This window comes from Lipotes vexillifer, unplaced genomic scaffold (assembly GCF_000442215.2).
Source record: "Lipotes vexillifer unplaced genomic scaffold, Lipotes_vexillifer_v1.1 scaffold496, whole genome shotgun sequence".
In the NCBI taxonomy this organism is placed as follows: domain Eukaryota; kingdom Metazoa; phylum Chordata; class Mammalia; order Artiodactyla; family Lipotidae; genus Lipotes; species Lipotes vexillifer.
Window position 1 is genome coordinate 8,966,930 of NW_006786690.1, and position 23,093 is coordinate 8,990,022.

Genomic DNA, 23,093 nt, shown 5'->3' on the forward strand with positions numbered 1-23,093 from the left:
TGCGGACCTAGGTCTGTCTGACTGACAGGCTGAGTTCTTTGCACTAAACCAGGCAATCTTCCAGCAATCAGACCTCCAGTGACACCCCTGGGCATGAATGACCCTGGACGTGGTGACACTAGACAATGAGGAGGTGCTCTGCCCCGAAGAGCCAGAGGCACTGGACAGGCCACCCCAGGTGAGAGAGGCCACTTAACGCAATGACATCAAGATGAGGGGTGCCTAGAGCTTTGGAGATGGGAGGAGAGGTCACCAACCAAAGGCTCCAACAGCAGCCTTCCCCCCACCACCACACACATCTACTCAGCTACAAGGAGGGAGGGTCAGCTCAGCCCAAGGGTGCCCCGCCGCCACATGGGGACCTCCTGACCAGTCTTTCTGTGCTCACTACTGCCCCCTACAGTTGGTCCTCCCCACAGCAGCCAGAGCCATCCTGCTAAACTTCCTCTGGACGTCGTTGTTCCCCTGCTTAAAAATGCCTACTGAGTCCCCGACCAGTTGGAATAAAATCCAAACTCTTCCACAAGAGCTGCAAGGACCCTCCTTCCCTCTCAGCCTCACCCCTCGGCTGCAGGCTCCACCATGCTACGCTTTCCTCAGCAACTTAAACGGGACGAGCCCGGAAAGCTCCCTCTGCCTGGAAGGCTGCACTCAGCTCTCTCCAGGGCTGGCTCTGCTCCTCTGCGAGGCTTAGGTTACGCCTCCACCTTCTCGGAAAGGCCTTAACTGACCATCACGCCATCCCCCAGCTCCATCACTTTCTGTCTCAGCCCCTATTGGTGTGTGTAATGGCCCTGACCACAATTTCCAGCTCTTTTACTGGCTTGTCTCTTTTTTCCTCCGTGTGTGCGTGTGCGCGCACGTGTGCGCGAGTGCACGTGTATATGTGCGTGCATGCGTGTGCACATATGAGTGTTTCATCGTGCTTTTGTGCCCAGAGGCTCCCCTACAACGCCCATCTTCCATGACAGCTGAAACCTTCCACACCGTCTCCTTCTGTACCCTCCAAACCCCTCACATGGCGCTGGACACACAGCAGACCATCAACACCCTTGTGTGGCATGAACACAGTCTCTTCCTGGAGCCTCATTTTCCAGATTTGTCAGATCGGAATGATGGCCACCAAGAGCAGTCACCACCCCCAACCCCCGGCCAGCACAGAGCAACACTGCAGAAATATGGTCAACGTGGGGGGGAAACAGGAGGAACCAATCCAAGGGTACGAAGCTTTGCTTTTACAAGGTGAGTGAATCCTAGAGATCATCTGTACAGCCTATAGCTAACAATTCTGTATGACGAGCTTAAAGATTGGCTAAGAGGATAGATCTTATGTTAAGCGGGCTTATCACACACACACAAAAATAACAATAATAAGGAAGAGGGCAGGAGGGAACTTTTCAGAGGGTGGGTTTGTTTATGGCGTAGACTGTGGCGATGGAGTTCACAGGGGTATGCTTACCTCCAAAGCCATCAAGTTGTATGCTTGAAATATGGATGGCTCTTTGTATGTCAATCACACCGCAATAAAGGGGCTCTAAAAATGCCATTTAGGTCTGCGTGTAGGTCACAGCAGAGAGGAGCCGGAATGCGGGGGCAGGTGCGGAGGCTCTTTGAGAAGATAAAGACATCCGCAAATGTCAGAAATTATTATGTGAACAGCTGGCTCCGACAGAGGCTTCGGTGCCTGCCCCAGCCCCTCAAGCAGTGGAGGCGCTGGACAGGGAGCTCACTCCCTAAACAGGCCAGAGGCATCCCCGGGGTCAGGCCCTCTGCCCCACTGAGCCCTGGAGACAGAGTCGCATGAAACCTGGTTCCCGCCACCGAGGAGAAGAGGCCATCAAGGAAAGGACAACGATGGCACAGGATGGGCATCACCGAAACAGAACGGCTGTGAGCGCCTCACTTCACAGTTTACAAAGCTCTGTCCCGCACGTCATCCCACAGCCACCAGGGCAAGTCGGAGCTCCCATCCCCATCTACACTGGGGAAACGGAGATCAGGGAGTCAAAGACAGGGTCCAGGAGCCAAGCAACTAACCTCTGGGGCACCTTGCACAGCGCCTGCGGCCGGGCCGTGACAACCGAGACAAGCCCGCCCGCCCTGGGGGACAGCACTTCCCCTTGGCAGGAGCTCACATCACAGCCACCGTGCTGCCTCTTGGACAAGGCTCCGGGCAGTGAACAAAGATGATCGAGATTGGAGAATCTGGCCCTGCTCTCAAGGAGCTTACAGTCACGCAGACCCTTGCCTCCCCAGGGCCAGGAGCCCGAGAGAGCAGTCAAGCCCACCTGCTCGCCTGGAGCTCAGCGGGTGGACATAAGCCCCCGTGCCCACCCGTCACCACGTCGCCCCGAGCTCATCCCTCTCTTCCCGCCACGCACCCACAGCCCATCAAGTCCTGGCAATTTATCACTATACGTTCCTTTAATGATCTGACCTTCTGGTTTCAGATGGTGCCTTCCCTGCCTGCGACTGGGAACATTAAAAGAAACTGGAGTTGTTGTTCCCCATCTGCCACTGCCATTGTTCCCGTCACAAAACCGGAGCAGCTGAGACCACATTAGAAGGCTGTTACCACTGGAAATTGAAAGCCCGCTTGGGATAAGTGACATTAAGAACAGGCACCAAGGGTAAAGCTGCGATTTCCAACTGACGTTAAGTGGGGGCTTATTTAGCCTCCAGCTCTGTCTGCCAGCGCCCACCGAACTTGAGAGCACTCCAGGGGGCAGTGGGAGCAGCTCCAGGGCCGGAGCCCACGTACCCGCTCGCTCCCCCCCACCCCCTGAGCCGTCAGGACCACCCGCCGGCCGCAGGAAGCCGACTCTGCCAGAAGGGCCCTGGTGGGTACAGAGCGGGACACTTAACCTCTCCTAGCCTGTGGCCTCGTCTGGAAAATGGGGGAAATAATTCCAACCATTTGGAGTTGTTGTGAGCACTGGAAAGACTGTATTTAACACCTAGTGTACACCAGGCACTCAAGAAATAATACCCATTATGACCACTGTCTTCATGGCTGAAAAGCTGCTGATTACTATGCCTGAGGTCAGACCACCCACCGCCACTGGGCTGAGCCCACCACCTGCGCTGGCCCTGCCCTGCTTCTCCAGCCCCACCTGCCTCCCAAACTCCTCCTGAGTCCCAGCACCATGCCCTTCCTGTCACTGCTGCCCCAGCAGACAGTTTGGACTGCCCTTCTCTTCCTTCTTAAATCCAAGGCCCCTCTCACATTCCCCAGCACCACGGAGATGCTACTGGCCATGGCCACAGACATCAGGGCTGCTGGGACCTCAGCATGCATCTTATCCTGCAGGGAGAGACGCTGGGGTCCAGGGAGGCCAGGCAGTGGCCATGATCAGCCAGCTGGGGTAAAACCCAAGTCGGGCTACTGGGCCAGTACCCTCAGTCCCCCTGCTGGAGGGCAGACCTACCACTTCCGGCCAAGGGCTTGGGCAGGTCCCTGGCTCTGGGACGGTTGAGAGCTAATGGAGATGAGAGATGAGGGTTGGAACACGCTCGGCACGCAGCCTGGGCCGCGCTCAGGACTCGTAACCAGATCCGTCATAAGATGGTGCGTCAGTGTTACTGTGAGGAATGAAGGCTGGAAAACTAACCAAGTCACAGGCAGTGGGGAGAGCCCGCCGGGCCAAGCCCAGCGAGGACCTGTCCCTGGGAGCGTGGGATTAGCCTGGGGCCTGCCCAGCCCAGGTCCTCCAGGGGTGGGAACCAGGAGGGCCATGGGGGGAGAGGCTGCCGGGTTCCCTGGGCCAGGGATGCAGCACTTAGAGCTGTAAGTGTTGGGGGGGACATGGGAAGGGAGAGCTGGAAGCCCCAATCTCCCCTTTCCCCACCCCCACCCCTGGAGCCTCCTATCTGCATCTCTTTTCTGGAGCCTTAATGAATAGAGGCTAATTGGCAGAGAGAGGGGGAGGGCATCCTGGCACGTGACTAAATGTCATGTGACCCCAGGCCAGTCACTTCCCCACTGTGAGATGCAGACACCCCTTTCCTAGGAGCTTCTCCGGTCTGCCAGGCACCTTCCAGGCACCATCTCCCCATATGCTCACATGATACCCTATGAATATCCCCATTTTCTGATGGAGAATCCAAGGCATGCAGAGGTGAAATCGTTTTGCCCAAGATCACGGGGCTGGCAAGTGGCAGAACCGGGAACTGAACCCACGCTGTCTGGCTCCATTTCACGCGGTGCTAAGATCCCGAAATGCAACAGGGAAAAAAGGCCCGTGGAACTCTAGGCCAAGTTACTGAGGAAGCCTGCCTTTCTCAGGCCGCACAGCACAGCAGCGGCCACACTGGGATGTAAACTGGGTCCCCAGATTCCCCAGGACGCCTGCCCTTCCAAGGGACAGAACTGCCCCTGCCATCTCGGATCCCAGGCACCCCCAACTCCAGCCCTCTCTTTCCCAATCTTTAGTGGATTATGATCTCAGCACGCTGGAGTCAGGGAGAGAGAAAGACGCAGAAAAAAAAAAAAAATTAGAAGAATAACATCCTTTGTGAATAAATGTTTTTAACGGTTCTATTTCTAACGGGCCTATTTCTAACGGACTTATATTGTTTTCCTCGGCACCAGGCACTGAAGATAAAAAAAACTGGCAGAATAGAAGAAACAGATTATTCAAGCCCCAGGGGAACCCAGGCATTCAAATAAGATTTCAAATGACTCTCTTTCCATTAAAACTTTTGCTGCAGTGAAACCATGTGGAGATAAGGCAGCCGAGCGTCTTCACAGGCCGTCAAGAACAGAGATGCTCACATCTGTCAGCTTCTCTCCCACCAGCGCCAAGTCCCACTCGGCAAAGCATCTGGGCTTCAAACGGGAGATGCACCTGCCTTTAGCGGGTGTACAAACAGGGCTCAGGAGCTTGCCCTAGACACACTGCTCCACAGGAAGGGGAGAGAGCAGAGCGGGTGGCCCGAGGCCCAGCAGGCAGGCCACCTTAACCTTTCCTCGGCTGGAATCTCCAAAGCCCTCTGCTAGGGCCGGAGCAGCCTCTACCTAAAACCCTTCCTCCACCCTCCGCAGGCCCCCTGGTCGCCCAGAAACATCCAGCGGAGGCCTGTGCGATGTCAACACCAGATCCAAGAAGGGGCTGGCTGAGCAGAAGGCTCTGATGCTGGCTCCTCCAAAGCCACAACCTCTTCCCCGTTTCCCTCCCCAGTTTCCACATGCCTCTCTCCCAGTAGCAGCCAGAATGATCCACTTAAACAGAAATCAGTTCACGCCGTTGTCCGGTTCTCTCAGCTCTGCAACCCACAGCCCCCACGCGTCAAGAAAGAGTTCCATGCACCTCACCCTGGCCTTCTGGAAAACCTGCTCCCCACTTCCACCTGTCTCCCCCAACACCCCACCATTCACCAACTCTGGCTACCTCAGGACCTTTGCACTTGCTGTTCCAAAGCCTGGATCGCTTTACCCAGACCTCTGCACAGCTTCAGACGTCACCTCCTCAGAGGCCCTCCTTGACAGCAGTCCCGGCCCCCAGGCTCGGTGTCAGTCACGCATCCAGCTCTACCCCCTCACAGCACCGACCCCTCCCTATTGATTTGTTCCTCATGCAAATCTCTCCCTGCCCCTCATAAACTGTAAGTTCCTTGAGAACAGCGACCTTTCTGCTTTTGTCATTGTTCTTTTCCCCTATGGGCCTCTCCCGTTGCGGAGCACAGGCTCCGGACGCGCAGGCTCAGCGGCCATGGCTCACGGGCCCAGCCGCTCCGCGGCATGTGGGATCTTCCCGGACCGGGGCACGAACCCGTGTCCTCTGCATCGGCAGGCGGACTCTCAACCACCGCGCCACCAGGGTAGCCCAATAAATAGTTTTTCAATTGATGAAAGCCATTGACGAAGGTCCTGACTCCTTTCCAGAAATGTTTTAAAATCTATCGGAAATACATATTTATCTAGATAAAGATCACGCCAGAAATAAAAACAAACAAAACCCCAGAAATCACTGCTATTGACTGGAATCAGCAAATGGGAATTCTAGTAGGTCACAGCAAATAATGGTCCTGATCGGCAAGAAACTAGGCCTTTTGCCAATTCAAAAAAAGCACAAAGTAATTATAATTTAATGAATGTGGTTTGGCAGACAGAAGCTCACCAACTTGAGGAAGCAGGATGGACAGGGATTGAGAGTGGGCTCTGGGAGCCGACTGCCCAGGTTCTGAACTCCTCCCTGCTGTGTGACCTCAGGCAAGCCACTGCACCTCTCTGGGCCTCAGAATCCTCAGCTGTACAAAGGGATTCACAACAGACTTACCTCGTAGAGTTATTGTGAGCGTGAAATGAAGAGATGTGTGTAAAATGCTTAGAAAAATGCTTGCCACACAGGAAGCACTCTATAAATAGAAATACCCATTATTTATCTGTACTATTATTAGGGGGTGCATAGGAGAAAAGAATTATAAAGAGGTCTTTGCTTGAGAATCAGTTTAGTCTAACCTGCATCATTCTTTATGTAACAGTTTTATTGAGATATAATTCAGCTACCATAAAACCCACCCCTTTAAAGAGTACATCTCACTGGTTTCTAGTATATTTGCAGACTTGGGCAACCATCACCACCATCTAATCTGAGAACATTTTCATCACTCTCACCAAAAAAAAAACTTTAGTGGTGACTCTCCATTCCCTCCTCCTCCCAGGCCCCTGGCAACCAGTAATTTACTTTCTGTCAACTCCCACCATTTTACAGATGGGGAAACTGAGGCTCAGAGAGGGGAAGTGACGTGTCCAAGGTCACGAAGCAGAGCCTCTGGCCCCAGTTGTTTCTCCGCTGCACCATCTCCCTCCACTCAGAAGCCTCCCTGCCCCCCAAGACTGGACGACGCCCTCTGACTCACATATACACTCCCCAGACCTCCCCTCTCCACACTCCTGACCCCCGGGGCTTTACTCACGGAGTCCGATCTTGGCCAAGTGCAACCTGTTGACCCATGAGATCTTGCTCAGGGGGTTGGGGGTGATGAAGACCACCATGAAGCTGATGGGGCGGCCAGACCTGCGGTGAGAGGGCAGGAGCATGAGTGCTGGAACGGGGCCTGGCTCACCCGGGAGGTATGCAGCTCTTCCCCCCAACCACCAGCCCTGGAGATAGAGCGAGGTCTGTGCAGAGCACCAAAGCATGGCCAGCGAGGCCAGTGGCCTGGCAAAGCCTCAGTCCCCTGGGGGAGGACTCCCTCCACCCACCACAGCCCCGGGGAGGGGGCACGTAACTCCCCCGAGCGACCAGGCCGCGGCCCCCAGCCCGGCCCAGGCACCCCGGTGTGGGTGCCTAGCAAGGCCACAGGGGGTCTGGCCCTCCGCAGGCTGCGACTCGAGAGGCCCTCCAGGGCCCCACCTGGGCAGGGTTCCACAGGCCCCGTCAGACTCCTGCACACACCTGACCTGGAGCCTCTGACTCGGGCCTGTCCCCAGCACCTGGCACAGGGCACTTGCTTGGTAAATGTCTCCTGAACGGACACATGAATGAATGAATGGCGGTATGTACAGGCTTGGGGTGGCCAGAGGTCACTGTTGTCACCACACTGTCATCTCACCTTAGAGCGGCGGAAGCCCCTTCACTGTTCTCCGGGGCCCATTTCCCCGCTGTGAGCCATCCCAGCCCCTGGGAGGTGGGCAGGAAGGTGAGGAAGGGGCGCAGAGAAGGGGAGAGAGCCGCTCAGCAGGGCACTGTGAGCCACTGTGCGAGGGCACCCAGAGGGTTCCAGGCTGCTGACCCTCAGACTCCAGTCCTGGGCCTTGCATCCTGGCTCCCGGACCTGCCTCAGACCACAGCGCCCCAGTCTCCCCTTCCCTGAAGCCACTGTGCTTGTAACACTGTCCCCGCCCAACCGACAGGTCAGAACCTGGGCTCTGAGCCCCTCACTACGCCAGCCTAGGCTTCGGAGTCAGACTCCTCAGAACTCAGCTCTGCCACCTACCCCTGAGCCTCACCTCCCTCCTCTGTAGAGTGGGGATCAGACAGATCGCTTTCCCCATCTCTGCATCAATTCCACAAACATCAGCTGTGGGTCAACTGAGCACGAGCTCCTGTGGGAGCATTTCGGGGGAGGCTGGATCCATGAGAGGAGACCCAGGGCCTGGCCCCAGGGGACTGCACAGTCTACCAGCCGATGGCAGGGTGTCCCAGTAGCCTAACAGAGGACAGGCTCACCCCAGGTACAAAGAGGTCGTTCGTTCATTCATTCATTCATTTGACCGTGAGCACCTGCTCTGTGTCAAATGCTTTGCCGGGCACGGCCCACGATGCGTGTACGCCCACGCCCACCCCCGCAGTGCTGGCGAGCAGGCTGGCCCCGACGGCCCGCTCCAAGGCCCCTCTTCCTCTCACCTGTCGGCTTTCCCGGGAAGCAGGAGCCTGAGGCGGCACTTGTTGGCCGAGTGGATCTCTTCCTCCTTCACCCGCATAAGCCTCTGCAGGGCCAGGCACCAATCCTGAGCCACGGTCATGTTCAGGTTCTAGGGTCAAGGAGGCCAAGGAGGTCACCATATAGCCCTCTGGCTCCCCGAAAGCCACCCCAGATGCCACAGCAGTCGGGGCCTCAAGGGGAGAGGAACCGGGGGTCCGTGCGGGAGCTGGACCTGGGCAGCTCAATTGGCCACAAGCGGTGGGGGGATGCCGACTCCCCGGGCTCCAGGCCTTGGTTCAGACCTCCCCCCTCCATGGCACCCCTCCTTCGAGAGGGACACACCCTCCCAGCCAGCTTCCTCTGCAGCCTGGGAGGAGGCTCGGCAAGGAGCTGCAGGACAGACCAGACACTGAGCAGAGAATAAAAAAAAAAAAAAAAAAAAAAAGCCCAAACCCAAAAAAAAATGCCCATAGCCGGGCCCTGCTCAACTCGAACCAGGGCTTCAACCCAAACCGGAGGCCGCCCACCAGACTTCCAGGTAGCGACAGGAGCTTCAGCCAGTACTGCTGCTAGTAGGAGCCCAGAGGCCAGGGCACATCGGGGGACCGGGCGGGAGAGGAGCCCACCCACACTTTCCTGCCGAGGCCGGTGCTGGGTACCTGGTAGGTGCCGTGCAGCGTGCTGACAAGGAGGGTGATCTGCTCCACCACAGCCAGGTCCTTCTGCAGGTCCTGCAGCTCCTGGAAGAGGCGCGGGGGCCCGAGGTACACCTTATCTGGGCAGAGAGAGACTCTACTCAGCCTCAGGGGTGGGGAAGGCACCACCAAGGGCCCAAGCAGGTACTCACTGCAAAAAAGAAGAGCTGTCGCCCTGGAGATATGGCACTAGAGGTACAGAAGGAAATGTTACCAGGCTCTTGTCTACTAGCGGGGACAAATCCAATCACGGGTAAAGTCTAGCCCCTAGGATCTGGGCCACTCTCAGTCTATACAAAGGGTCACAGGAGACCAGAAGACTGAGAACCAACTGTGCCCATGAGAGGCGAGGAGACTTCACAGGCCCAGGAGAGCCGTGGGCACTGCCAAAAAAGGAAAACCGCAGGTGCAAAGGCACTGTGGCATAAGGAAGCCCAGGAACAGTAAGTTGTTCAAAGATGTACTAAGAACCTACTATATGGCAACCTACTAGTCTACATGTTGGAGAGACAGCTGCAAATGAGACAGACAGGGTCCCTGTTCTTGTGGAGCTTATGACCTGGTCAGGGTCAGGGAGGAGTCAGTTAACAACTGCAGATGGTGGGAGGTACTGGGGAGAAAGATATCGGGGTGATAGGACAGAGATGGGATGGGGGCTGAGGGTGCCCAGATCTCTGGTGATGATACAAATGCAGTGTCGGGGACGTGGAAGGAGGGCAGCAAGAGACAGAGCAGGAGGGCCCAGCAGGACTGGATGGGGAGGTCCCTGAATGCCAGGCTAGGGAATTTGGGCTGTGTCCTCCACACCGTGGTTACTCAAGCTGAGATCTTACAGAATCCCAGGGAGGGGCGGAGGCATTTAATTTGGATTTTCATCGAGATGATTATCTAAAAATCAGATGCACATCCTCAGTCACCTGGATACAATGACTTTAAAGCCACATCCTGCTGCACGGTATCAGGGCTTCCGTGGACTTTGGTACCACGTGATGGTCACCAGGTAATGAACACAGAGCAAAGTGGGCGTGGGCGGTAAGAGATACGATCACACCAAACGGAGGGCAAAGAAGGGCTCTGCAGCGCCCCAAACGGGGTGAGCTGGTGGGAAATGGAGATCACCGTGAGGCACTCGGGTACAGGTGCAGAGAACTCAAAAGAACCTGCCCCATAAGAGGACTACATCTTTGTTGAGAGCAATTTGGTGCCAGCAAAACAACATCATCCATCACATTAAATTAATGCTGTTAACTTGAGTTTTATTATTTTGTAGCATCATTTTTATTCCATTTGTGATTCTGTTTTGGTTTTATGGTTGTTCAAGGGATATAAGCATAAGGAGTTTATTATACCTAGTCTTATACTTGCACATATTTGAATAACAATATAATAAAAAATCATTCAAGGCCAACTGGGGTTCAACAAGGATTTCTTTTTTCCTCTTTCAAGGGGGTCTGGCAGCCTAGTACTCTACTTTGAGAAACGTGGCCACAGATAAAACAGTGGCTGAAGGAGCACTGCCAGAGCAAGAGCCCGAAGGGTGGGGGGAGAGTGGAGTAGAGCCAGGGCTAAAGGCACCGCTGAGGGGGGCAGATGGGCCAGGAGCCCCTCCCAGGGGGCTTCTGTGAACAGAGAGCCAAGAACACAAGACAGCCTCTCATGCCTCCCAGCCCTGGGGAGGGGGACACAGCAGCTGAAGTGGGCGCAGCCTGCCGAGGACGAGAGTGTGTGGTGAGTCCCTCCCTAAGAGCCACCTCCCAGGTCAGGGATGGACAGAGCTGGCCAGCGGGGAGGGGTGACAGCCAAGTGCCTTCCTGTTGGCCATGCAGTTACGTCCTTCGTTCATTCAACAAATGTCTCTTAACACCCACCACACACCAGGCTCCGGAGGGCTACAGTCACACCAAGAGGAAAGACAAGATGGCAATCAGACCATCACCATAGAGGTGAAAACACACCGGGGCCTTGAGAGCACTGGACGGGGACCTGGCAAGTCCAAAGGAATCAGGAAGGGCTTCTCTGAGGAAGTGTCACCTGAGCTAAGATGAGTAGGGGCAGATAGACAAAAACAGGATGGCAGGAGAACACTCTGGAGAAGGGCAGAGGTCGGGAGAATGCCCTGGGGCAGGAGGGGGCTCAACCCCCCAGGAACGGAGAGGTCAGGGCAGCCAAGCCCAGGGAGTGAAGGGGCGGGGTGGGCTGAGGTGGGGCGGCAGGTGGGCCCCCAGGACGGGAGTGTGGGCCCAGGTGAGAACCTGGGACTTCACCCTGAGAGCAGTGGGAAGCCACCAGCGGATTTCAGGGGGAGGGTGACACACAGCTCTGATGTGCATTTTGAAGAGTCGGCCTGGGGAGGGTAGAGGACAGGACGGGACAGGACAGGAAGGGGCAAAGGGGACGGAAGGGCAGCACCAGGAAGTTCCTGGTGGAGGTGGAGATGGAGAGGACGGGGCGCACGGGGGAGCCTGCCACCCCGAGTTCTCACTGCCCTTGTTGTCCAACAGTCTGAGGGGATAGCACAGGGGAAAGGGGATCCAGGCAGAGCCAGGCAGCCCTAAGCCTGGGCCCTGAGGGTTTCAGGGACAGGGTGAGTGTCACTGGGGCCCCTCACTGTATAGACGGGCGAACTGAGGTCCCACATGGAGGCAAGCAATGGCCAGGCAGGCACTGGAGGTCACTCTTTCTGATCCAAGGTCACTGCGTGCGCATGCATGCGTGTGCACGTGTGTGCATGTGTGTGTGTGCGTGCTCGCCAGGGTGTACAGGACTGGGGTGGGCAGGGGCTGTGAGGTGTGACTGCACGCAGCATGCATTTGCACACTCAGGTAGGGATGTGGGTGTGTGTTTGTGTACAGTTATGTACAGCAGGAAAAGGCTCTGGGCCAAGTGCCCACGGGCCTGGGGGCCGAGCCCGGGCAGGTGCTCCCAGGGCAGTGTCGGGCAGGTACTCACTCTGGGCCTGGCCCACAGCCGAGGCCTTCTTGGCGCCGGCGTGCTGGATGAGTACGTTGTCCTTGTCATAGGAGCCGCCCTCCTGGCCCACCTCCACCACCTGCACCTGGGGAAGCGCCGTGTTCCACTTCACCACATACTTGGGCCCCAGGGGCACCAGGCTGCTGATCTCCAGCTGGCCCCTGCCAGGAAGAGAGGACACGGCCCTGGAGAGCCTGCAGCACCCAGCCCCAGGGCCAGCCAGAGCCGCTCCTCAGCAGGTCAGCTCAGCCAGGCACCTCACAGCCCAAGCACAAGCCCTCAGGCCAAAATCAAGCCAGGCAGAGCGGGGAACGGAGGAGGGGGCAGAAGCATCACGGCGTCCAGGCCCCAGCCCCACATCCAGAATCACACGCCCACCCCAAGCCGTGGTGCCCCTACCTGTGGTTGGCAGGCCTGAGGAAAAAGACAAGAAGGGTCGTTATCGTTACCAAGGGGTTTCCGTAAAAACCACTGCAGCCGCTGAGACCCCCCTGGGGGTCGGCCACTGGGCTGGGCCAGGCGTGGGCAGAGGGAACCACACGGAGGGCCTTCTCCCTGGACTTGGCACTGGCCTTCCATCACCTATTCCCACAGTGGCCCTGCTAGGAAGCCTGTGCTATTCCAAAAAAGGATACTGATGCTCAGACAGGTCACGTGACTCACCCCAAGTCACCCAAGATGAGCCCCCCAAAAGTGGGCCACTAACACCCTCATCACACTTTCATGCCATGCTAGGCTTCAAGCAACAGGAGGGCAGAGAGGGTGTAGGTCAGATCCCTGGCACCTGCACAGAGCCCAGGATATAAACGGGACTTAAAAATTATAGTGCTTGGGCTTCCCTGGTGGCGCAGTGGTTGAGAGTCCGCCTGCCGATGCAGGGGACACGGGTTCGTATCCCGGTCCGGGAAGATCCCACATGCCGCGGAGCGGCTGGGCCCGTGAGCCATGGCCGCTGAGCCTGCGCGTCCAGAGCCTGTGCTCCGCAACGGGAGAGGCCACAGCAGTGAGAGACCCGCGTACCGCGAAAAAAAAAAAAAAAATTATAGTGCTTGAATGAGGGAGGGAGTGAATGAATGAATGAATGAATAAGTCAGCCATCAGCACCGCTGCACTGATCTGGGACAGAGGCTTCCTTGCCTAAGGCCCCTACCAGGGCCGGATCCTATCCAGACCTGTGAACTGACACCAAGTAAGAGTTCAATAAACATTTGATGGATTAACAGACAGAAGGATGAGTGGGTGGAGGCTGTATGCGAGTCCCCAGATAGCCCTGCTTGCTCCCCGCCTTCCAGGACATGTGATCCACAACCACGGATAATCCCCAAATCTGCTCCGTGGCCATGCAGAGGAAGGCACAGCCAACTCTGGGTGCAGAATCTAAATCAGGCTCCTCGGGCGCCCCCCGCCCCACATGTGCTCCAGCCAGGCGGTGGGAGAGCCAGGCTGGGGTTAACACCCAGCTACGGGTGACTGCTTTCCCTCGTGGGTCTGGGTTGTTGCTGCCATCCTGCTGTTTCCGTGGTTTTTGAAACTGCTGCCAAATATTGAGAACCGAGATTCTCCTCTACTCAAGTGGATACGAGTATGGCTGGAAAGGTCCCAGCTGGCCTTCGTTGGGTAAAGGGTCACAATCCCTGATGCCCACAGGACCAAGCAGTGGATACGAGTGACCTGGGCCAGGTGGGAGCCTCAGTAAAGAGTTCACGCCACCCAGCTGCAGGCCCGTGCGGCCCCAGGCAGTGTGTGGGCCTGGGACGCGAGATCTCCACATTTCTAAGAGAAGCCAGATGTCTCAACCTTTGTGTGAATTCCCCGTAGGAGCTAAACGTAAGATTTCCAGAGGCCTAGTGCAACCCACGGACCATGAGTTTGCAGACCCCGGTCTAAAGAATCACCCTCTCCCCACTGCAGGGCTCCGACTCCAATCCCGACTCCAGGCAGCAGCCTGGCAGCCTGCCTCTGGGCATTTCTACAACCTCTGACCCAGAACCGGGAAACCAGGCTCCTGCAGGGAGTTGGGGAAAAGGCAAAGACTCATGTTGAGAAACACTCAGATCTGGCCGGAGGAAAATCTATTTGACTTAAAGCAGCAGGGATTTGGGATCTGGGCTGGGAACAGGGAAGAATCTCTTGAATTTCAAAGTGGTCAAAACTCAGCAGACTGTTCAATTCCAACGGCAGAGTTCCAGAACAGTCCACCCTGTGCAACAGACAGCTGTTCGCCCTCAGTGATCTCTGCAGCTGCTTCCTAGCTCTGGGGACCAGGGACGGAGCAGGCACAAAGGGACAGAAGAGGAAGTCGGGACGTTGGAGGCCTCCGATGAGCCCACACAGGACCCCAGCTATGACGGACTGGGACACGACAGGAGGGGTCCCCAGGGAGGGGCAACGGCCAGGCCTGCTTACTTGAAGTTGATGTTGGCGCAGACCAGCATGTCGCTGAGCAGGAAGACCCTGCGCTCCTTGGACTTGATCAGCTGCCCGCGGTCGCCGTACACGGTCTCTGTCAGCGTCTCACACAGGAGCAGCTGACGCTGGCCTGAGGTCAAAAGCTGGGGGGAGGGGACAGAGCAAGGTCAACACCAACAGCGTACACAGGCTGCTCCACAGACATCAATGTGCCAAAGACCCAGGATTCTCCCTCCACATACAAAGGGGACCACAGCTGGGAGAGGTGGAGGATGAGGCAAGGCCACGCCCTCCATCCTCGGGGGACAAGAGGCACTGACCACCCAGCGGCCCCAGCGGCCAGCACCCCTGCTCAGGTGAGCCAGCCACTGCCAGCCTGTCCCTATGTCACTGCCAGCGGCACAGCTCCAGAGCCGCAGACCCGTGCTCTGACCTTGGTTCCCGGAGCGCCCGCTGTGAAGCCCTCTCGCAGGTGCCATGTCACCTCTCCACACCTCAGCTTTCTCAGCTGTCCAGTGGGCAATACCTCTACTGCTCACACCACCAAGGCAACGTGTGACCGGACCTGGCTACATGATCCGCAGAGCCCAGCAGAGGAGGAAAACCCGGTGCTCACTCAGGATTATTAAGAATTTCAAGGGCTTCCCTGGTGGCGCAGTGGTTGAGAGTCGGCCTGCCGACGCAGGGGACACAGGTTCGTGCCCCGGTCCGGGAAGATCCCACATGCCGCGGAGCGGCTGGGCCCGTGAGCCATGGCCGCTGAGCCTGCGCGTCCAGAGCCTGTGCTCCGCAACGGGAGAGGCCACAGCAGTGAGAGGCCCGCGTACCGCGAAAAAAAAAAAAAGACTTTCAAGATGGCGATGGCAGAGCATTAAGCCAAACGTGGGGCCCTTCTGAGTGCCCACCCTGCGTGACGGCACAGGCCACACACCCAAGGAGCCGGCCCTGTGACGGGATACCCCGCAGATGGCCACTGTCCCCACTGCTGCCACTGTTCGTGTGGCCTCAAGCAGGGAGACTCCTGGCCTGAAAGTAGGTCCCATTCGTCACCCCGACCTATTGAACAGCCTCAGCTACTGGCCTCGTGGAAGGCCTCGTGTGGGGCTGGGACAGATCTGCTGGTTGACAAGGCAACCCTCTGACAAGGCTGAAGGCCTTCAAACCTCCAGCATCCGAACAGGCGTTTGCCCATCTCGGGCTGGATTCCAAGAATGCTGCCAACATCGGACCACCATCAGACCCAGAGACCCGCTGGGAAAACATCTCTTTACTAACTAAGGATTTTGCTGAGGAGGAAAAGGAGTATTCAGCAAAATTCCTTCCCAAAGTCCATGATTCTGATGACAACAGCTAGCGCCCCTCCGCCCCATCCTCACAAGGGAAAGGGCGGGTCATCCCCAAACCTCTCCTGGACAGAACGCCCTCCTGTTCTGTAAGAGCGGTGTCTCTCCAGGCGACATGAAAGCCCGAGTGACACCACATGCCACTAAACAGTCCACCTCTCATTTAATCGCCTCAAGAACGCTGAGGCCTCCCCATTCCTGGACAAGGGGACAGATTCCAGAGGTAAAGTGACTTGCTGAGACCCAATGCCGGTTGAGCGGCAGGGCAGGACAGAGCCAGGCCACACACGCTGTTCCCAGCACCGGGCAGCCAGCCACACACCCTCTGGCTCCTGACTGGGGGTTAGAGGAGTCAGAGAAAGCCCGCTGCTCCCAACACACACAAAAAGTCTCAGGGTGCCCCAGGGATACCCGCATGACTGCTAAGACTGGTCTCCCCCAGCCCACAGCTTCCACCAGCAAGCTGACTGCCAGCTTGTATAAACACAGCTGGCACCCTGAAGACAGCAGGCCCCTCAGAAGACGGCCAAGTGTGCCGTGACCCTTTTCCTCAGGGGAGAGGAAAGTCCCCTGGCTTCCGACAACCATTCTCCTGCCACTTAAGCAGATTAAAATAAAGAAAGACAAAAGAAACTCGGATATTGCACAAACAGCCCCCTGCAGTCACATCCTGAGCAGGCACATTTTGAAACAGCCAACACCGTTCCACTTCGGGCACACCCAGTTTCATTTCCACTTCTCTCCGGGTGATGGGTGGCAAGAGAGAAATCACTGCACTGGCCTCAGAACTGGCCGAGACTGCCCCACGGGGCCCTGGCAGGGGAAGGTGTAGTGTGCGGCCACCATCACTCTCTCCACGACACCATCCCACACGCATCCAACACACCCACTTGACAGGTGGGAAAACTGAGGCTTGGGGCTGTCAGTTCCTCACCCAACACCCAACAGGTCCCCCTAACCTCCAACCAGTGACCACTGCTCCTCACAGCCCGGGTCCCCCCGCCAGCGGACAGAGCAGAAGGGAACAGACAGCTCTTCCCAGAGCAAGTGTTAAGGAGAAGGGTTTCCTTCTCCCGAGTGATCTCACAAGTGTGTGAGCCAAAGCGAGAGAAACCCTCTTGGTTACAGGAAAGGAGCTAAAGACAGAAGAAGATACTTCCCAAGTGCAAAGACCATCAAACACTAGCACGGTGGCCATGGCTGGGCTAAGGTCTTTTTAACCCGAGAGACATTTCAAAATAGAAGGCTTGGGACTTCCCTGGTGGTCCACTGGCTAAGAATCCGCACTCCCAGCACAGGGGGCCCGGGTTCGATCCCTGGTTGGGGAGCTGGATGCCGCAACTAAGAATCCACATGCCGCAACTAAAGATCCCACATGCTGCAACTAAAGACCCGGTGCAGCCAAATAAACAAATAATTATTTTTTAAAAAATAGAAGGCTTGTGTGGAACTGGCTGGGGAAGTCCTGCCTGGAGGCGGGGAGGGGGGATAACCCCCACCCTTCAGGCCCACCCTGAGCAATCCTGGATGGGGATACACCCCAGGGAGGGGGCTCCATCCCCTGCCTCATCTTTTCTTCCCATCTCTATACTCCTGGAACAGGCAAAGCAAACCCAGGTGTCTGCAGGGCCAGAAGTAACCTTAGTGGGAAGACTTGGATGTGGACTGAGGGGGCAAGTGCAGCCGCTACTCAGGTGACTGGTGCCACATAGGAGGGTGGGCCAGAGTGCCAGCTCTTCTGACCCTTAAGAAGATACATGAGTCTAAATGTTGTGGGACATTTCTCCATTTCTAAATGTTGGCAATTAATTCCATTTCCCTAAAAATACTGTGTGGGCCTAAATACACATGTGCAGCCTGAATTTGGCCTGAGGTGGGACGGTCTTAAGACGCAGGACCCTGAAGCTTAGAATTGCAAGGGACCCTGCAAGTTAACTTGTCCAGGCCTTGTTTTGTAGGCCTGTGGTGAAAATCAAACATGACAACGCAGGTTAGTGAGTATCATGTACTGTAATGGGCGGGGCCACGTGGGAAGTGCTGTGGTGCTCCTGGTGACACTCCCCAAACATTAGAAAGTTCCACCCCGTGTGGCTGAAATCTCATCGGCCTTAGTCACTGGCCTTAGTTCTGCTTTTGGGGCCACAGAGCCAGGAGGCTCCCAGTTTTCCCCCAGATACCTGAACACCTCCCTGTGACCCCACAGGATGTCCCTTCCCCAAAGAACAATGCTTGCCCTCGCCAAGTGCCCTGGGGTGGGGGTCACCTCACCCCGAACCATCGGGGCCAAACACCACACTCTGGTGGGTGAAAGAAGGCGGGGCCCGGGACCTCCCAGATGTGGGTGCAGCTGCACGCGGCTCATGTCACAAGCCACTAGGGAAACAGAGGACTAAAGTTCACCAACAGGGACCTCCCTGGTAACAGAGTGGTTAAGAATCCGCCTGCCAATGCAGGGGACACGGGTTTGAGCCCCGCTCTGGGAAGATCCCACATGCCGCAGAGCAACTAAGCCCATGTGCCACAACTACTGAGCCTGAGCTCTAGAGCCCACGAGCCACAACTACTGAACCCGCGTGCCACAACTACTGAAGCCCACACACCTAGAGCCCATGCTCCGCAACAAGAGAAGCCACCGCAATGAGAAGCCTGCGCACCGCAATGAAGAATAGCCTCTGTTCGCCACAACTAGAGAAAGCCCGCGCACAGCAACGAAGACCCAACGCAGCCAAATAAACAAACAAAATTTAAAAAATAAAGTTCACCAACAGGTGACTCTGGGAGGTGACTAATTTTTTTTGTACCAACTTTGTGTTTTAAAAACAGAGTTCCCGGGTTTCCCTGGTGGCACAGTGGTTGAGAGTCCGCCGGCCGATGCAGGGGACACGGGTTCGCGCCCCGGTCCGGGAAGATCCCACATGCCGCGGAGCGGCTGGGCCCGTGAGCCATGGCCGCTGAGCCTGCGCGTCCGGAGCCTGTGCTCCGCAACGGGAGAGGCCACAACAGTGAGAGGCCCACGTACCGCAAAAAAATAAAATAAAATAAAATAAAAACAGAGTTCCCTAATAGACTCATTTGAAAGTTTTTCAAGATTTTTTTTTTTTGCTAGAATGTTCCTAAGTTGCAATCCCAAAACATGGCGTGGATTTTTCTTTTTGCTTCTTAAAAAATAACACTAATAATGACAGCTGCCACCTTGTATTAAGGGCTCTGGGTCTTCCAGTTTGCCAACTCTCTCATTTGCCTTGCAGAAGCCCTGAGGGTCAGGTGCCATAGAGCTCTTCTCATTACAGAGGAAGCAACTGAGGTTCAGAGAGGTTGGATGATTCCCCTGAGGCCACACAGTAAGCACCAGTGGCAAAATCTAGATTCAAACCCAGACTCTGACTCCACAGCCCACTAGTTTAAGCATAATACTAGGCTATCATCTCTGGCATCTTTACTGGCAATTACACTGCTGAATAAAAATCAGCTTTTATCCTAAAATCACACGAGTAGTAACGAATGTGGAGGTCTAGTCAAGATTAATCCTTAAGGTAAGGTCTGCGGGCTCAGAGAGAAGCAAGGAATCGCCTCCCTCGGAGAACACTGCCACCTGGTGGGTGCCACAGGGCAGGAGGCAGAGCGACAGGCGACGCCGGCTGCAGGGCAGGTACGCACGCACCTTGTTGAGGCTGCTGCGGTCACTGACGCTCTTGGTCAGCTGCTGGATCTCGGCCACCTGGTCAGCCAGCCGCTTCTGCTCGTTGAGCTTCTCGGCCAGCGTCTCCAGCTCCGTGAGCGCCAGCTGCAGCGAGAGCCTGTCCGGGTGGCCCCTGGGGGTGTTCTTCAGCATGTCCTGCCGGGGCCCAGAGGGAGCCATGACTGAGACCCCCACCCCAGCAGACCCTCCCCTGGCTGGGGTCACAGCCTCCGCCTCCACACTCGGGCCTGAGAAGGGCCCAGCTTGTAGCCAGGACAGGCGGGGCCTGACATAGAGCAAGGCCTCAAGAAGCAGCTAGTGAATGAAAAACTAAAATAAAATAGCTGTGTGGACCAATCCCTGATTCACTGATCAACTGTACACTGAGATGAGACCCACTCCTGCTGCGGGTCACTCTGAGAACAGAGAGGAAACCCTGCTGGGGCCCTTGGGCTGGCAGCCAGCCTTCCCCCCAGGGGGACTCACCCCCTGACTGAGGACCCCCGGCAATCAGGGGAGGTGCCTCAAGCTCTCGAGGCCCAGCGTGGAGGCTAACGCTCCCTCGGGAAGCCTGAAGTGCCAAGATCAGAGCATCCACGGGGCATCTCCTCACTGCCAGGGGCCCCACAGTCGCTCGGATTCCACGTGCCTTCCCACAACCTGAGCTAATGTCACCACCAGTCACCAGGTTCCCACCAGGGGAGGCGAAAGTAAGCTCAATGGGCTCCACCCTAGGAGTGGAGAAAGAGGGGGCCGGGGGGCCAAGGCCCTGCCCACCGTGCACAGATGCGCGGGTTGTGGGTGACGGATGAGAAGCCAGGCCTCCTGCCCCAACCCCATGAGGCTCGCACCATCCCACGCCCCACCCTGCAGGTTGGTGGCTGCCGGAATCCCCCGTGTGGTACCTGAAGCAGGAGGATGAACTGCGGGAACCTCTGGATGGGCTTCACCATCAGCCCGTAGAGCGTGACGCGGTCGGGGCTACACACCTGCCGCCGCTGTTGGAGATGAGGGGGGATAATTCACTGAGCCTCCGCAGCAAGGGCCCAGCACCCGGGGTACAGATGCGGCCCATCCCGGGCTCCCCTCCCCGGGCCCAGGACCCTGTTCAGCCTTGGACTCAAGAGAAGAGCCCAGGAGGTCCCTGGTTCCACAGTCAGGGGTTCCTGCCACCACAGGGCTCCCCGGTACAACCCCTCAACCTGGAAAGCCTAGAGCATCACGTTAAAGTCTCTGGACTAAAAGCCTAAGTAGGACATTTCAGCAATTTATCCAAGAAGTCAGGCTACTGAAAGTAGCCGAGACAACCATTCCCTCCACCTAAACTAAAGCGGACGGGCCTGGGCCGGGGGGGACAGTTCTTACTGTCCTGTCTCTTGCTTCTGTTTCCACCTCTCCATCCACACACCTGTCACCTTGACCCGGGCCCTCAGCCCCTGCGACCCAGGCTGCCGCCACAGCTTCCCCACCGGCCTCTGCCTCTATCTGCCTCCACCCAAAACTTCAGTGGCTCCCCGCTGCCTGAAATACGACATCCTAGCCCCTGGGCCAGGAGGTCCAGATCTGCCCAAACTGAACTCCACTGCTCTGGGCCTCTCTCCCGGGCACCCAGTGCTCCCAGGATCCAACCAGACTTTGCCTCTGACCTTTGCCCCATCACCCTTGCACCTGGAACACCCTCTTCTCCATCTCTCCGTTTCAACCCCACTGGCCGCCCCCAGGACCCATGTCAGATGGCACCCCATTGAGAAAGCCCCCTGATCCTCTGGGATCCAGGCTGTAGGCTCCTCGGCTGAGGCCGTGCGGGGGGCGGGGCAGGGGGGGCCCTAGGCCACCTGCGCCCTCTGCTGGGTGGCATGTCTCTGACTCACCTAAGTGTGCGCCTAGGAAATGGGGATTGGGGACCTGGTCCCACAGCTACTTGAGGCCTGTAGTCCTTTAAAGTCTATTCTCGCACGTGATCCCTAAAGCACCGCTTTAAGAAAAGGGATCATCCCGGCCACAACCTGAGCCACACCAAGCCCAGCCACCATCTGCAGATGTCACAGGCCTACCCTTCCACCTGTCAAAACTCCAGGATCCCAAGTGGCTTACAGAAACTTTAACTCTTTTTCACCCTCCCCTTGGGGGAGTGGGGAAAGGAGAGGCAGATTTTCTTCCCGTGGGACTGGGGATGGCCCAAAGGAAAGAAGAGAGGCGTCTGGGCCAAAGAAGTGATGCCGCAACGATCCCTACCTCCTGAGACACCTCCCTGCCCACCCCCGACGGCCGGGGCTCCATTGAGAGGGGCCCCGGACCACCCTCGGGCCCACCTTGAGGAACTCGAGGAAGGCGGGCTTGGTGAGACAGGCCTTCTTGATGATGGACATGGCATTGGTAAAGTTGTTCACGTAGTCGCTGTACACGTCTAGCACCACGGACTTGGAGAACTGAAACAGGTGTGGGCGCGGCCCGGGAGGGTCACATCCATGCGAGGGGGAGGGCGACCAGCACCCCACCCTCACCTCAGACCACAGTCCTCCTCTGCCTGGAGGGTCTCAGCTAGCCTTGAGGTGAGGAAACCTGTCACCCGGTGAGGGGAGGGGACAGGGCTCAGAGAGGCGAAGAGACACCAAGGTCACAGGGAAGAAGAGGTGGTGCTAAGGAGAGCCCGGGGGGGGTCCCTCGTCCCCCAGCACGGCAGCCTGGCCCACAGGCGAAGGGGGGCATGGCGGCCCTTTGCTACACCCGCCAGCTCCCCACCCTCAAGGATGGTGCTCCTGACCGGAGCCCCGTGGACACACCAACCAGGGTGCTGGATTTTTTGTCTTTTAGCAGAACCCAGTTGCCTACAACATATCAAAGCAGCTTCCACCGATCTGACCATCTCTCACCCCATAAGCCCACAGACTTCAGTGTCAAAAACCATGAGTCCAGCACACCCTCTTCTTCCACAGATGGGGACCTGAGCCCCGAGAGGGCCCTGGAGCTGCCCACGTTGGCACAGCTGAGCTGGGACCAGGCCAGGTCTCCGGGAGCACGACCCAGTGGCCTGGCCCCGACACCCTGCAGCATCCTCTGGGGCCAAGGCCATGCTCTGTGTGAGCGTCGCACAGTGGTCCCTCTGCGAGCACTCGGCAGCAGGTGCTTGAGATCGACCAGGTGGCTGCCCACAGTGGCCAGTCTCCTGGAGGCGCTGCCACCTGGGCAGAGCCAGAACAGTGAGCGGGCGGCACGCGGGCGGGCATCTCCAAGGACACGCTGCAAGGTGTCACGCCCACCCCCGTGTAGGCCAGGCCGACTCAGACCCTGCCACCCTCTGGCTCCGCTGGCTTGGACGAGGCGACCAGGTGGAGGCAGGAGGCTGGCCCGGAGAACATCCAGATCAGGGCCACGGTTGGCACCTTGGCAGGCTGGGGAGAGTCTGGGGACACCTACCGAAGCCACGAAGAGGTCCCCAATCTTCTCGGTGGAGTCCCACTCGGCCACGCGGGAGGACAGGGCGATCTGGAACATGGAGTGGCAGTGCAGGATCTCCTTCACGCGAAAGAACACCACCTGGCACTTGCGGGCACTCAGCGCCTTGGGCTCCATCTCCATCAGGGGGTTGCGGTAATCCTGGGGGGGGGGGGGCCGGGGGGGGGGGGG

General features: G+C 57.3%; 1 protein-coding gene across 1 annotated transcript in view; it reads right to left on the minus strand.

Annotated features, from left to right (window-relative positions):
- The window catches only part of ARHGEF10L (Rho guanine nucleotide exchange factor 10 like), a 117,917-nt gene that overhangs the window by 55,736 nt on the left and 39,088 nt on the right, over positions 1-23,093 (minus strand). The window contains exons 11-20 of the mRNA XM_007459255.1: positions 22,884-23,063; positions 21,779-21,895; positions 20,372-20,464; positions 19,449-19,622; positions 14,442-14,587; positions 12,435-12,449; positions 12,015-12,196; positions 9,030-9,145; positions 8,352-8,479; positions 6,919-7,019 (exon numbers count right to left, since the gene is read on the minus strand). Coding sequence (XP_007459317.1) covers positions 6,919-7,019; positions 8,352-8,479; positions 9,030-9,145; positions 12,015-12,196; positions 12,435-12,449; positions 14,442-14,587; positions 19,449-19,622; positions 20,372-20,464; positions 21,779-21,895; positions 22,884-23,063 — 1,252 coding nt within the window. The remainder of the gene's footprint in view (positions 1-6,918; positions 7,020-8,351; positions 8,480-9,029; positions 9,146-12,014; positions 12,197-12,434; positions 12,450-14,441; positions 14,588-19,448; positions 19,623-20,371; positions 20,465-21,778; positions 21,896-22,883; positions 23,064-23,093) is intronic.